The 15,021-nt window shown below is 33.4% G+C and overlaps 5 protein-coding genes across 5 annotated transcripts; 1 reads left to right on the forward strand and 4 right to left on the reverse strand.

The window, feature by feature from the left end:
• Nucleotides 1-610: 610 nt before the first annotated feature.
• LOC123208748 (zinc finger protein 1-like) lies at nucleotides 611-1,060 on the reverse strand. The gene has a single exon (XM_044626260.1). The coding sequence runs from the start codon at nucleotides 1,058-1,060 to the stop codon at nucleotides 611-613; it is 450 nt and encodes a 149-aa protein (XP_044482195.1).
• Nucleotides 1,061-2,805: 1,745 nt separating this feature from the next.
• On the reverse strand, nucleotides 2,806-3,535 carry LOC123209755 (putative invertase inhibitor). Its single transcript, XM_044627889.1, has one exon. It carries the CDS (start codon nucleotides 3,369-3,371, stop codon nucleotides 2,826-2,828), a length of 546 nt encoding a protein of 181 aa, XP_044483824.1. The 5' UTR covers nucleotides 3,372-3,535; the 3' UTR covers nucleotides 2,806-2,825.
• A 790-nt stretch (nucleotides 3,536-4,325) lies between these two features.
• Nucleotides 4,326-6,252, reverse strand: LOC123208995 (60S ribosomal protein L18-2-like). Its single transcript, XM_044626692.1, has 5 exons — nucleotides 6,089-6,252; nucleotides 5,904-5,993; nucleotides 5,665-5,793; nucleotides 5,339-5,521; nucleotides 4,326-4,647 (listed from the first exon to the last, which is right to left on the reverse strand). The coding sequence occupies exons 1-5, from the start codon at nucleotides 6,089-6,091 to the stop codon at nucleotides 4,489-4,491; spliced, it is 564 nt and encodes a 187-aa protein (XP_044482627.1). The 5' UTR covers nucleotides 6,092-6,252; the 3' UTR covers nucleotides 4,326-4,488.
• A 995-nt stretch (nucleotides 6,253-7,247) lies between these two features.
• Nucleotides 7,248-10,567, reverse strand: LOC123208994 (malignant T-cell-amplified sequence 1 homolog). The gene is given in 9 exon segments (XM_044626690.1): nucleotides 7,248-7,429; nucleotides 7,587-7,624; nucleotides 7,627-7,649; nucleotides 7,876-7,943; nucleotides 8,141-8,277; nucleotides 9,155-9,252; nucleotides 9,373-9,440; nucleotides 9,546-9,627; nucleotides 10,388-10,567. Coding segments are annotated over 9 exon segments (543 nt in total). The 5' UTR covers nucleotides 10,399-10,567; the 3' UTR covers nucleotides 7,248-7,411.
• Nucleotides 10,568-11,825: 1,258 nt separating this feature from the next.
• On the forward strand, nucleotides 11,826-14,570 carry LOC123203693 (bidirectional sugar transporter SWEET16-like). Its single transcript, XM_044620142.1, has 6 exons — nucleotides 11,826-11,974; nucleotides 12,078-12,114; nucleotides 12,479-12,689; nucleotides 13,152-13,313; nucleotides 13,792-13,911; nucleotides 14,073-14,570. Exons 1-6 carry the CDS (start codon nucleotides 11,941-11,943, stop codon nucleotides 14,409-14,411), a joined length of 903 nt encoding a protein of 300 aa, XP_044476077.1. The 5' UTR covers nucleotides 11,826-11,940; the 3' UTR covers nucleotides 14,412-14,570.
• Nucleotides 14,571-15,021: the final 451 nt, after the last annotated feature.

The following is a 15,021-nucleotide window of genomic DNA, read 5'->3' on the forward strand; positions in this document are numbered from 1 at the left end:
AAATGATCCAATTTAAAATCGAATCGATTGAGATAGACTAATTGAAATTTGAATTTAATTTTAAAATAATTTAATTCTCCATATAACATTGTTTGGGTTGGATTTAATTCAAATTAAATCTGAATAAGACTCAACTTTAAATTGATTTGAATTTAAAAGAGCTAATTTAAGATTGATGGATTAATGTTTAAATTCAACTAAAAACAATTTAATTTTATATTCAATTCGAGTTAACTTAAATCAAATATTCGGTAAACTCAATTTAATCCTAGCTTAAACAACTAGATTTGACTCTAGCCTTAGCATCAACTAATTTATACTAGATGGATGGCCGGAGTTGTATAATTAATACTAATTAAGCTTGTAAAATGATTATGATGATAACGAACAATCAAACTAATTTATGGATTTAAAAGTTAATTACTGAGCTAATTAATTTTATTTTGCATTTACAATTATAAAATGAAAATAAAGTGACATGTTAATTGAAGAACATAATAACCATAAAATATTAAATAAATTAATATATGAACACAAAATATATAAAAAATTTAATTATTGACAAAAATACTTCTAATAATAATCAAAGCTAAAGGCGCAAATCAAAGTCCTAATGAATCATCTCCTTCATCACTTTGTAATGGTCCCTTGTGACCCCGGAACTGCCCTTAATCATGACCAAGCCGATCTGAGCTGAGTGACACCCACGAAGTCGCCGCCATGCAGGCTTCCGAATCACACTGACCCCAAGTGGCAATCTAGTATCATAAGATGATCCATTAAGAGGGATTTGATGAGTTAAACTTGCATAATTACAAGGATGATGAAGATGATGGTGATGATGCCCAAGAGCTAGAGTCCCTAGTCCCATTTCCATCTGATCCTTACGTCGTTTTGCTATTGCCCGTTCTTGTTTATGTTCGTTTTGATTTCCCCCTAAAGCTTGTGACGTAGAGAAGTTCTTGTTGCAGAAGTTGCATGGGAAGCCTTCTTTTTTTCTGGTTTTGCCTGAACAGTCTGAGTTCAGCTTGAGAAGAACCACTAATATTTGAATCTTCATTACCACTAATCTCCTTGTTAAACAAGAGATCAAAATCTAAATCTAATTTGGGTGGTTGGCTTCTGAAGGGGCTGCCATTGAATCAAGAATTGAGAATAAAAAGCTACAAGAAAGAGATGATATATTTATGGAATGAAATTAGGAAAAATCATAAGAGATTTTTAATTTTAAAATCAAAGTGATTAAGTATATATTAATTAATGATCAGAAGATTTGAGATTTTGAGGTTTGAAATTGCAATTTTCAATTATGGAAGGAAATCATTTTAGGTGATATTAATGCAGGGATAAAGTCTGTTTGAGATCAAATTTTGCGTAATATGTGTGGTTAATTATTACTGAGGGTGTTTAATACTATACTAGTTAACCAATCAAAATTTTAATTTGAAGAAAACAATAAACAAGTTCATGGCAAAGAACATTGGATTTGATGAGAACAGTGCAGGAGCCATTAAACATCAAGCATTGGCCATAATGGTCGGAGCCGATATGTTGATTTTCTACAGCTGCTCAATGGACGGATATCAAGACACACTCTATCTACACGCCAGACTGCAAGATCTCAGGCACAGTCGATTTCGTCTTTCAAAACTGCAAATTCATAGTCCGCAAACCCATGGCATGGACAACCAGTGTTGCATTGTCATCAACTGATTGGATGGGTTAAACCAATCATCGTACCCTTTACCCGCAATCCTCTGACCAAGTCAAGCTAAAGACTCTGTTTCTCACGAGCCTTACAGTTCATCCAATGTACTATGGTTGAATGGTGTATGCTACTATATGATATAAAGATTAAATTACTAAAAACCCCATGAGGAAAGGCCAGAAAGAGTAATAGGGGCATTATTGACAGTCCCAAATTCCCCTATAAAAGGGTTTGCCTTCCTAGGGTTTCAGCCTCGGAACTTTTACAAGCCTCCATCGTCACATCTGTGACCTTTTTTCTAGTCCCCTTCATGCCGTCCCCAGTTTTTTATAATCATTTTAACCAAAAAAAAAAAATTATTTAGATTTGCCTTTCAATGCTGCACATAGTTCTTCTTGGAAACCCTTATCATGGTTTTTAAGATTTTATCTGTGCATATAACAAAATTTCTATCCTTTCTGCTTGAGCCTTGTCAAATTTTTTTCTTACCAGAGAAAAATCAGATGGACATGTGCTCCAATGTTATTGGATAACATTTTCTCAGCTGAAACTGCGATAACATTTTCTGGGTTTAATGCTTTTTTGATCTAGATTCTAACTTTCTGTTAAATTTTGCAGTGTAATGATACGACGGAATAGCTGCCAAAGGGCCAGCCAGACCTCAATATTTTAGCTGTAAAAGAACTGTATCATTAATCTCAATGGATAAAGTCATACAACTGATAAAAAAAATTAGGTCTGCTTTCAGAAAATCAAATTTAGTTCTTGCCAAAACCAGCTATCAGAATCCTACCATATCATATCCTCGGACATAAAATATGTGGAAATGGAATGATATGTAATTTGAGTATCATGGCCGAAACATCATTCAAAGAACTTTGTCATTAGCAAGGGATGAAATCAAAGAACTAATATGTAACTTTGATGTATCAATTATAAATATAGATAATATAATATATATTACTGAAATAAGTTAATTGTGTTTGTAATGTTTTCTAATAAAATAACATGATAATTAAAATTTTGTTATAATTTTTCATTATTTTAAAAAATAAGGTACTCCTCTACCATTTTAAACATAATATATAATAAAAAAATTAAGTTTTCAATCAAAACATTAATCAAATAGATTTGTAATGGATAAAGAGATGCTACAGAGCTGACTGAAAAACTTATTCATCATACTAATTGGGCATTTGTAACCATTTTTTGAATGGAACCCATCTTGACAAGACTCAGCATTGCTCATGGCACCACTCACCCAAGTCTTGACATTTTCATAGCCTTTAGAATTCAAAGCCTTCATGGAGTCTTCAATCTGCTGAGCAGCTTGCTTGTAGTTTTTGGAGCAATCGTGCAGACATTTTTGCGTGTGTTTATCCTTTGTTCTGCTCACCAATTCTGAGATGTAGTGGTGTGTTTCACTGGCATTGCTGAGGGCAATCTTGAGAGAAATTTTTGCAAGGCCTTGCAGATCTTTGGTGGATTTGCTCTCAATGTCTGATGTGAGAGCAGCTATGCAGAGAGTCCTGAACTTTGTCTGTTGACATGCTTTGGTGATGAGATCAATGCCTTTGAGTCGTGAAAGATCTGTACAGAAAATCTGGTACGGAAATAAGCTGATGAGAAGAAGAACAAGGTGGGATGTTGAGAAAGTGTTCATGATTTTTTGGTTTCTGTTTTCTTGTGCAAGAGGTATATGTAGAGGTGAGGTGAGAACATTATTTGGGTTTCACCATTCTTGCAAGATTGAAGCACTCTGCCACAAATTTAACTATTTACCAGCTTATTCGGGAAGAATTCTGACTCGTTCTATGCCAAGCTTTCCTAATTTATCATAGGTTGGACTGGACCCGACGGCTTAAATGCATTAAAGTTTAGCTCTAGTAGAGCTAAAATACGAAAAATTGACCCGGTTTTTTAAACCAATTCAATCCTGAGCAGGGTGTTAGTCACAACCCGGCTTGTGAGTCAAATATATATCTCTATTGAGTTCGAATTTAATTCATAACTTAATTTAAATTATATCAAATAATTATTAAAATATCATCATTTTATTTATTATTAAGTAAAACAACAATATTTTGACATTAAACAACAAACTTAACATACAAATTTGACTCGTAACAGAACTTTAACATTGAATCTTAAAGATAGAGGGCTACTTTTAACTTTGAAAAAACAAATTCAAACCATCTCAATTTACTTTCAAATCAAACTCAAGCTAATGAGAATTCAAACTCAACCCTATTTATATCCATACCAATTCAATGAACCATAATTTACACCTTTCTATCAAATAAATGTTCCCAGTTTGAAAATTGTATCACCAAGACCTTATAAACTTTTGTTAGCCATATATGAAGACAACATAATGGAATTAGGAGAAAAGGGTACCAGCGATATAATAAGAAAAAATTAATGTAGAAATTGCAGGATTAATGCACTTGATCTGGAGAGACTTATTGAAATTCTATTCTATTTGTTTTTCTTTTATAGGTTTTATTTCACTGAGAAAATGGTCATCAATATCCACAATAAAATTCTATACGAAATTAGTCCAAGAACCATCAATTTACCACTTAAAAAATTTGATTCATGATCAAAAGTACTAAAATTGTAACTCAAACCACCCATCCATAAGCATAGAACTTAAACCAACAGGAAGAATATGTTTAGTAAAGAACCACTCAAAGATGCCTAAAAGTAAGTCTAGCAAAATTTTGATTGCAACGGTAAGGAATAACATTTCTCCAGAACAATTAAACACTAACTTCAGCTCAAACTCTGAATCCCTTGCTGTTTCTCCTTCCTCTAGCCCTCTCAAACTTCCTTCCCTTTGACCGCACATAGGGTTTGGTATGGCTGTGTGGCACACCAGGAGCTGGACCAAAGTGCTTCACTGCTTCACGAGCATTCTTTGGACCTCTGAGAAGAACCTGAAGATACATATAACAACAATAAGAACATACTCCAGACCTACTTCAACATGTTTCCAGAAATAAGATTAAATCTCTCAACCTACTTCACCGTATTATCTGTTCCAGAAATAATCAGAGACTTAGATGGGTAAGGCGCATAATTAAGGAAGACCAAAAATATCGTGGAAAGTGTATCATGAAGTAAAAAACACTGGTTCAAAGAATTTAGGAAGTGTTAGGCAACTAGAACACAAAAAGGTTAATGTAATATGATCAACTGTCATCTGATTAATTTTGCTCAACCTACCACCGAAACAACACTGTTACATTTCTGATTTACTAAAGAGCTTACAGTAATCAACAACTAACAATTGAATCACAAATCATATTGTTATCCAAAACCTAATTGCCGTATCGCATAAGATACACCTTTTCTTAAAAATAAGGATAAAAAAATAAAAATTTTCAATTATTACAACATTATTTTGAAAAATATCACACCCCCAAAATTTTGAAATATTCACATCACTTCACCCATTCGCCCATTGTACCAACTTTTTATACACACTAAGATCATATCATTTTTCACTCAAATTGCATGAAATGATTTGTATCATGTATGGTATGATACTAATATCCACAATCAAAAGAAAAAAATATCACATATTCAGCAAGTAACCCAAATATACAAACATATTAAAATGCATACCGTGTTCTGCCCCAATGGAGCCCTGAGAGCAAGTTGATCAAAGGTCAAGCACTCTCCACCAGCCTTCTCAATCCTTGCCCTAGCTGTCTCAGTAAACCTCAAAGCAGTAACCTTCAAAGCTGGCACCTCATAAACCCTAATGTCATCGGTCACTGTTCCCACTACAACTGCAATCATCTCTTCCTATCAAACCAAAAGCCAAAACCCACCATTTAATCTCAAATTTACCAAGATTCTAAAGACAACCCACATCATAAAACACGCAAACAGCACAAAATATATAATCCACTTATTTTGCAAAAACAAAAGATATGAAAGAGATTAACCTTTCCTTTCATGAAGCGAATAAGTCTAGAGAGAGATAGTGGGGGCTTGTTGACCTTGCTCATGAACAGCCTCTTCAATATCACTTTATTGAAGTTACTATCTGTCCTCCTTACGAGAAACCGGTACAGCTACAAACAATAAAAAAAGGCCAAAAAACATACATATATATATAATTTAAAACAAAATTCAAGAGAAAACCCATTTAAAGTAAGCAAAGGGCATAGAAGAAAAGGGATACCTTGACAAGGAGCTTAAGATAAATATCATCGGACTTCGGGGCAGTCCTCTTGGACTTCTTGCTCTTGCCCCCTGCGATCAGATCGATACCCTGAAAAACAGGAACAACAATGGAGACAGTTAGCTAAAGTGGTTCGTTATGAGAGTTGCATAGTTGAATCAGAGGACAGTGAGAGATGAAGAGACCATGGCGACGGCTCTTCTGCTGGATAGCGCGGCTGCTGAGACGGTGTTGTGAGAGCACAAAAATGAAGGTAGGGTTTTGAGCGCCAATTTATAGGCTGGGTTTGTATGTACCTGGGTTTTTAAGATCTTCGGTTCGACGGGTCCAAGCCCACAAATGATTAGGCTTCATGGTGTGTTTCTTTTAAAAGTGGATTCAAATCGAGTCCAAACAAGTGCCAACTCCAGCGTGCTTCGAATCCAGAATGGTATCATCAAAGAAGTCACAGAATCACAAGAGAAGTCGAGCTTTAAGAAAAATCATTGATAAACCTTTAAATTCGAATTAAATTTTTTAGCTAAAACTTTAATTTAAATTTAACTTATTTTAACTGAACATGAATTTAAACCTAAATTGACTTGAATTAAATCTACCTCTAATTGGACTAGATCTTCACCGAGTATGAAAATATCTAACTTCAAATCGACTCAAATTTAAATGAACCAGTTTAAGATTGATGGGCTCAAATTCAAACTCGCACTACAAAAACAATCTGACTTTAGATTTTATCTGTGCTATTTCTCTTCTCACAATTTTAATAATTAGTCTAATTTATAAATTTTTTGTTAATTTTATAAAATTTACTGTTACATTTGAATAATATTCATTGTTTTTTAGAATTATTACTTTAGAACTACTGAAATTTATCTTATTTATTTTATTCTATGACTTTTGGGAAATTCACTTTCTGAAGTATTTCACATGCTTCCTTATCATATCAAATCATCTCATTTTCCAACAAATCTAAGGCATCGAATCGAGGGTTAGATTCAATTCAAGTTAAACTCGAATCAAATAAGTCGAATTCAAGCTAAGGATCAAACTTGTTTTGATAAAACAAATTGAATTCAAACAATTTCAAATCAAATCTAAATTAAAAATTATTTTTGCTTCGAGAGTTCGAAGCTCAATTCATTAATTTTGATCTGAGCCTTATTCAGACTTAACCTAGATCGAATCTAGCCCTAATCAAATCCATGAAACACCTCCATATTGTCTACAAAATGGAAAATTTATGGAGTCCCACAATTCCCCACCCCCCCAAAAAAAAAAGCTATAACTTGATCAATATGATTAAGCCCATCCTCTACAGTATCCGAGGGACAAAATGGAAACAACATATGGAGAAATTGCTCATGTTTCCTTCAGCAGGATACAAAGAGTTTGAGAGAGAAGTTAAGAAAACAAAAACAAAATCAAAATGCAGCAGAAAGTTGAAACAATAACTTCAGGTTCTTTGTTTATCAGTTACATGGATCGATCTGCAGCTGCGCCTTGCCATTTCCTCATTCCAAACGCTCCATCTGCGATAGAAAATAAGAATATAAAGCTCCAATAATTTTTTACGAGTTCTTGACAAGATCGTATGCATTTTTCACTTCAGAAGAATAAACTACAGCATTTGCAGTATGTTGGGCTAAACTGAAACAAACAAGTCTTCACCCGAAAGTGTTGGCATACCTTCCAAAGGCCATCATTGAGATAATGCATGTTGTCCACCCAATGCCCTTGTTAATTGCCTTTCTGTAAAATAAGATAAAAAGTAGAATATATTAACATACCAACCAAAATTAAGGGAAAATGAAAACATATTCAATTGTCCCCGCATGTGTTGTGCACCAGAATAGTGGCAAGGTCATGTTTGGCTTCATTATTCTTCTAGTAACAAGATGGGAAAATGGCAAACTTAAAACCCAGTTTGAGACATCATTTATTTAAAAGAATAATAATGAAATTTTCAGCAACTTACATGTCCTTTGCTGACATCTTTGTAAATCCAATAGCAAGAGCATGTTGCTTTCCCTCAGCCATTATGGCCTGAGAGTATAAAATTTGCACATCAGAAAGAAAACAAAATATGTCACCACTCTTGTATTATAGCATCCGAAACAAAAGGAAGAAGAAGATTGCAGTGCTTTGAGCAGTGTATTAGAACCAAAAACAGTGCAACTTAATGAACATTAACAGCAAATTCAAACTAGTATGAAACGAAGACAGAGAAAGACTGTATGTACCACAGGAGTTTCTGCTTCCACTTCCTCATCCAAAGCACCACCAGGAGATGTAAGACCAGGACACATTATGTTTGCACCAGAGAGTACAAATTTTATCGCACCCCTGTCTACTTGTAGTTTTTTCATTATATTGGGATCTGCAAACCAAGAATACAGAATAATAAAAATTCTGCAACTTGAAATTCTAGACGAGTGAGGTCCACTAAAAGATAGAATAACTTTTAAGTGATGTTACATGACAGAGTAGCGGTGAAGGACAATGTCCAAAAGAGATTCAAATCCTAGTTGCAGTTCTACAAACTCATAACTGAAGGGGTATGATTGAGCAAGAGGGACCAGGTGAAAAATCAAAACATTATGTGTCAAACTTCATCAAAGACAAGTAAAAAAATAGATTGATTATCTTTGCTCGATTGCCTTGTAAATTCCATCTCTCTTCCTCCAATCAAAAGAAAGGTGGAATTGGTGGATTGCACAGTTCACACATTGAATTTCTTAGCTCAGTTTTCTACCAAACAATGTAAGAATATTCGCTTAGCAACTTTGACTTTATCTAAGGGGCTTATAGAATACCTTTTCATGAAGACACATTGGGGATGACTTGGCTGAGGAACCTGATCACAATCTAGCTATTCTTTTTGTCAAACAATTCCAGTACTACTGAAGAGGCAACGCTAACACTTATTGTCAAACAATTCTAGAACAATCTCAAAGGCAAATTGTACACCAATGTGCTTATCTAAGAATCATAGAAATGAAGATCAATAAACTTGTTCACTGCAGTTTCTACTTGTCATCAATTCCCAGAATTTATACATACATATGGAGATAGCAGCAAGTAGAAACCCATTTTAAAGTTTCTCCTTGTAGTTCACTAAGAATTTTATCCAAACATGTAAGAATCAGGAACATCATGTTACTGAAACAAAGCAGGCATTGAATAATAAATTGATTAATACTGAAAATAGATGCAATTATGAGATAAGAAAGATTGTTGACAAAGCAACAGCTTACATTGATGGAGGAGTCGTAGGGTAGGCATGTAAGGTCCATCACGAATATTAAAAAACAATGGAACATTATTCACTAGAACCAGATTCAGATGATTTTGACTGCAAGGATTGGGAAAGAACGTTAAGAAACATACTGCAGATGCCCTGGAAACTAATATCACTAAAAGAACTGTTGAACTAATAAGTAATCGCAGAAGCAAGAGCAACAAAATCACAGACCATTTACAAACAATTAAAGGTGACTTCTTTGGAAGCAAATCATCTAATACTGGCTCAAGTCCTGGGTACTGCACAACGGAATTTTTATTGAATAAACATATGTAGTGAAAATAAAATCCGACTATAAAACTACTAGAAGCAGAATAAAGAAACCAGAACAGCAAAAATATGACCTCATCTGCAATGCTTTGGCGAATTTTGCGCTGGACAGATGCCTTCACTTGATTCTGTGAGGAAACATCTTCAGATGAAAACCTACAAGATAATGAAATGCAGATAGTAAATAACAGGTTCCAAATTTTATCAATGGAGGCAATCATATATAGATTAAAGTGAATAATCACGACAAACTGAAGACAAAAAAGGAAAAGCAGTCCAGGTCTTCACAAATTTTAGAACAGCCAACTTCAAACATCAACCCAAAAAAATTTGCTAATAGCACACAAAACACGCCAAACATAACACATCGACCAGGGGTTGATAGAAATAATATTAATAGCCTATCTGCATCTTGCAAATCACCATACTCTTACATCAAGTTTAAGTGAATCTGACCTATCAGTAATAAAATGTCTCAAAACAATTATATTTATAAAGCTGTGTAAGAAAATCCTACGACATTCATCTCACAACAAAATTTACACAAAGTGCAAGCAAACCCCTCCTCAAAAACATAAATAATTTTTGCAATTTCAAAATGTCAGCACTAAATGCAACAACATTAGCCGAAAATCAATTTTGATACAAACAAAAACCAACAGATTGATTACCAAAACACAACTTTGTTTTGCAAGTAAATTAACAGCTAGCATTAACACAAAAGCAAAACAAAAATGATAGTTGCCCTCATAAATTCCTCACTACAGTTTACAATCAACCCAGAACCAATAATAATAAACAATCTTTCTAACCCAGATGAAAAAACAAACTGAAACCCCAGTAGCAACTTCAATATTAGAACCATATAACCAAAGCAAGCAAACACTAAAACTAATACAATCAAGAGAAAGATTACTTTTTGAACATCCTTCGTGGAAGTACAGGTGTTTTGGTGATGTGGGATAGATCTAAAGCTGTGTGAGAATGAGTTTTGGGAGTTCTACGACTTGGCTCCAAAAGCAAAAAGAAGTTGGCCCGCGTAGCTTTGAAGCAGCCAAACTGGAGTTCAGCTTCCTCTTCGTATCAGTTTCAGTCTTTCAGAGATCCAAAGCTGAGTTCGGTATTATTTATTTGGGCTTCAATATGGGCCGCAAAATTAAGTGGGCTTTATTTAATATCTTGCACTCAATTGAGGGTAAATTCGTAAATATGTTTTATTTTAATATTATATAATTACTCTCAAGGATGACAGAGGGCTACCTGAGGTTTCATGCAAGCAAAGTTAAGCCCTAATACTATCCGGTTAGGCTAGGTATATGTTAGGTTCAGATAAGAACAAATAACTTAAATTTAATTTGAAAAATTATAATTAAACAAAGTAATTTATATATTTATTAATTATCATTATATTTAAGGTGAATAAGTAAAATTTGAGTAGTGTAAAATAAGTGTAATACTGTAAATATTTAAAATTTTATTAATATTATAAAAGACTGTACCTTTTCTTTATGGGTACCTAAATGTTTTGGTTCCATACAAAGAATCTCTTGATTTTTTAGTTTCTCATGATTTAAAAAATGAAAAAAAGAGCTGTGAAGTTCATTCTCAATTGTTGAACTTCCTTTTTGATCATCTCTAAGTCAAAAAGCTCACATGAAAATTCTCACAATATCTCGTGACATCAATAGGATTGAGCCAGCAATGAAATATAATCAATATTTTGTTCACGAACTTCTATTAGTTTAATGACCCAACTTTGTTCAATGTTGACTCCTAAATTAATCAATCAAAGATATGGTCAAACTTTAATTATTGTAAAACAAATTAAGGAAAGCTATTATTATTATTATTATTATTATTTATGATGACATTCAATTAATATTCATAAAAATACTTAGAAACGGATCACAAAGGAAGATGTTTAAATACTTAATGGATTGGTAATTATTGTTATTAAATGAACTACAAAATCCATTATTTGTAATAATAAAATTTTCTAATAAAGACATTATTTTTGTGGGATGGGAAGGAGAAAAAAACTTGAGTTTGAAGTGCTTTCTCTTAGACAAAAGCGCTTCTAAATGCATTTTAATAATAATGTGAATGAATCCATCATCGTTATCTGTAGGTAAACTTCAGCTTCCCCATTAAAGCCCTGTGAGTTTATGGCTTTAAATGGAAAAGTTAGATGCAAAATTGACTTGGTTCTCTAAGCAAGACTTTATCCTGAACAAATACCTGCAAAATTAGGTATGACAATCACCATTCAGAATCCCAAAAGTGCTTTTCTGAACAGAAAAAGCCGTGGTCGGCCCAAAGGCCACATGAGTAGATACAAATTTCATAAGTAAAACGTGTCAAGAAGAATCAAATTTATATAAAGCAACCACTCTCCACCAGCACCACATATACTTCTCTTTCACGTCCTTGTTCATTCTCGCTATCTCAACCACATTCTGCTTCTTCTTTATGGCTAGCTTGAGCTTCTTCATCGGCATTATTGGTTAGTTCGCAAAACTGCTTTTAATTCTAGCTCTTTTATAGCTTTTGCCAACTGGGTTCTTAGTTATTTGCTTGTTGATGTATTTTGTCTTCATTTTCTGCAGGCAATATAATTTCAATACTGGTTTTTGCTTCTCCCATGTAAGTGAGATTTCTCTTTGTATATTTTAGTTAAAACTTAAAACTAGGAGGATCTTTTTGCTAGAGGGAGATATGATACTGGCTCTGGATAAGAGTCATTGAAAACCTAGACGCCAAAAGCTAGACATCTGAACATTACAACCCAGAGATAACGGTAAAATACAAAAGAGTTGAAAAGAAAATATAAAATTTTAAGGACTATATTGGTATTTTATATAGATTAAATCACAGATTTTTCAAAGTCTGGGTCAGCTGAGCCCTTGGCCCTGTGTCGTATTCATATCATATCGAATGTTGCTCATATAGTGAAATGCAGTGACTAGTGATTGTAGTAATAGTGGGATTGTTTTGTTTTTGCTCTTAGCAAAACGTTTTGGGGAGTGGTACAGAAGAAATCTACAGAGAATTACAAGGGAGAGCCATATATCACAACTTTGCTGAGCACAAGCTTGTGGACTTTCTATGGGCTTCTGAAGCCAGGTGGCTTGCTTGTGGTGACTGTCAATGGGGCAGGAGCCGTCTTTCAGTTCATCTATGTCACTCTTTTCCTGCTCTTTGCTCCTAAAGAAAAGAAGGTAGGTGATTTTGATACTTCTTTCTTTTTCTCTTTTTTTTTTTTTTCTTGCATTTTCTTCTTTGTTTCTTTTCAAGTAATAGTATATGAACAAATAGTTGGTCCAACTGAAAATTGCAGGTAAACTCCTTTTAACTATTAAATTGAACTGATCAAAGTTTGAATTGGTAAATAGTTTTAAATCACAGTTTAATCATGGAATGTCATATTGACATCAACATTATGTCATATGGTTAAAATCTATATAAGAATTTTAGTTATTTCATACTAATATATTAGCTTGAAACAAGTAGTTGAATTGATTGATTTACAAACTGACCCTTTGATCAAGTCAACATTCATTTTAGTGTAAAAAAATTATTTCAAATACTTGTTAACAAGGCACTAACGGCATAGGATTTATTTTTTTTTTTTAAATGTATATACAACTGATTTGTCAGTATGGTTTATGGGTGTTGTTCAGATAAAGACGGCGAAATTGGTGGCGATATTAGACATAGGGTTTCTTGGGGCAGTGATTGCAGTAACTCTTGGATTCATCCATGGAAATACGAGGCTAACCTTTGTGGGAATTTTATGTGCTGCATTCACCATTGGCATGTATGCTTCACCTCTATCAGTTATGGTAGGTTTCTTCGCCTCCAGTAGTCAATTAAGATGTCGTTTCAGTTTGTATTTTGAAACTCCGACTAAGTCGGTATGAATGACACTCAATAGCCAACTTAATTTAAGTTAAGTTAAAAAACTCATTTTGCAACTGGATTAGATCGATCTATGGGTAAGTATGAAGAATTATATTGAATCATGGTTTAATCATCGAATCAATTTAATCATACTATTATATTATAACTTGTAAATATATATGCATTTAACCAAGCCAAATTCCATTTTGATTATATTCATAATTTGAATATTATTTTTAATGATTAAACATACAAAATTGTTTTGAATTTTGTATATATATGGTTATTTAAACAAATCATTAATCTGATTGTAAATTTGATTGGTTTGACTGAAAAAATGTTCGAACCGATCTTTTTGATTGGGTCAGTTTTAATTGCCCAAAAAATTAATTGGTTGGATCGGATGTGTTATTACTGCAGAGAACAGTTATAAAGACCAAGAGTGTAGAGTACATGCCATTTTTGCTCTCTTTTTTCCTCTTCCTCAACGCTGCCGTTTGGTCAGCTTATTCAGTTCTTGTCAGTGACATTTACATCTTTGTAAGTTCTCTCAATTACTTCTTCTACCATTGTTAATTTGAGCGGCATGGATGGGTGGTTGAATAATTTTGAATTAAATTTATTTACATTAATACTTAAAAAAAATTATTTAAAAATATTTCAAAGATTTTTCCTATTTTGATATAAAGAAATTATTTCAGGTGCCGAACAGTATAGGCTTTGTGTTGGGGTTGGCCCAGTTGATAATCTACTCTATGTATAAAAACAAGTCAAAGTCAGCAAAATCAACGGAAAAGATGGAAGAAGAAGTCGCGGCCCAACTGGTGAAAGCAGACATTGAGATGCGTGGATTCGGTGATGATCATGATGAAGATCACATGAATCGGACGGCTCTCGTTAAGGGAAGGAGTCTCCCAAAACCTTCGGTCAATAGACAAAACAGCTTGCAGAAGATCATGAAGACAATTTCTCTGGGCCCGTATGATTTATACTCTACATGGCCCAACGATGAACCCGACGTTGAGATGGGAAGCAAGTAGGACCGTTGATGTTGCTGACATTTTGTAATTTGAGATGAATGTGTGAAATTACATAAAAGGACTTGGAAAAAGCTACTTCTAGAGAGTGAGTGAGTGGGATATGGTGAAAATATTTTGTCTTCACTTAATTATTTAATGGAGAAAAAGACAGAAACAAAAGAGCGTTGAATAAAGGACCATTAAATAATAAAAAGTAAAAAAAAGAATAATTTATAACTTTAATAATTTTTCAAAGAGTAAATAGAGCTTGCGGATTTCAAGTGATTCGAATATTCAAACTTAATTAAGTTTGAATCAGTCTCAAATGAATGCTTTTTAGCTTAAATTAATTCAAAATTATTATTTTTAAGATTGGTTTAAATATAATCTAACCGTACCAAAAACCTATCTCTATTAATTAAAAGAGTAGTTAAAAAAATAATCTAAGACAGATAAGTTATTATATATTACCATTAAAAGCAATAGCAATCGCATCATCAATTGAGGTTTGTTATTATTAGTATTATTTTTTTTCTTCTTGTTTTTAAGCAGAATTAGAGTTTGGGTTGGAGCCAGTGGTTTTCCTTCCAAATCATTTTGTGCTTTCATATTTAGGGTAAAAAATTTGTAT

This window comes from Mangifera indica, chromosome 2 (genome assembly GCF_011075055.1).
Source record: "Mangifera indica cultivar Alphonso chromosome 2, CATAS_Mindica_2.1, whole genome shotgun sequence".
Lineage (NCBI taxonomy): Eukaryota > Viridiplantae > Streptophyta > Magnoliopsida > Sapindales > Anacardiaceae > Mangifera > Mangifera indica.

Bases quoted from the DNA above. Each gene is read 5' to 3' on its own strand.
- LOC123208748 (XM_044626260.1), bottom strand. From the start codon at position 1,060: ATGAAGATTCAAATATTAGTGGTTCTTCTCAAGCTGAACTCAGACTGT.
- LOC123209755 (XM_044627889.1), bottom strand. From the start codon at position 3,371: ATGAACACTTTCTCAACATCCCACCTTGTTCTTCTTCTCATCAGCTTA.
- LOC123208995 (XM_044626692.1), bottom strand. The intron at 5,522-5,664 runs GTTAATCTCTTT...TTGGTTTGATAG, and splicing joins TTCGCTTCATGAAAGGAAAG to GAAGAGATGATTGCAGTTGT. The intron at 4,648-5,338 runs GTATGCATTTTA...ATGTATCTTCAG, and splicing joins CTCCATTGGGGCAGAACACG to GTTCTTCTCAGAGGTCCAAA.
- LOC123203693 (XM_044620142.1), top strand. From the start codon at position 11,941: ATGGCTAGCTTGAGCTTCTTCATCGGCATTATTG. The intron at 12,115-12,478 runs GTAAGTGAGATT...TTTTGCTCTTAG, and splicing joins CTGGTTTTTGCTTCTCCCAT to CAAAACGTTTTGGGGAGTGG. The intron at 13,314-13,791 runs GTAGGTTTCTTC...TTATTACTGCAG, and splicing joins CTTCACCTCTATCAGTTATG to AGAACAGTTATAAAGACCAA.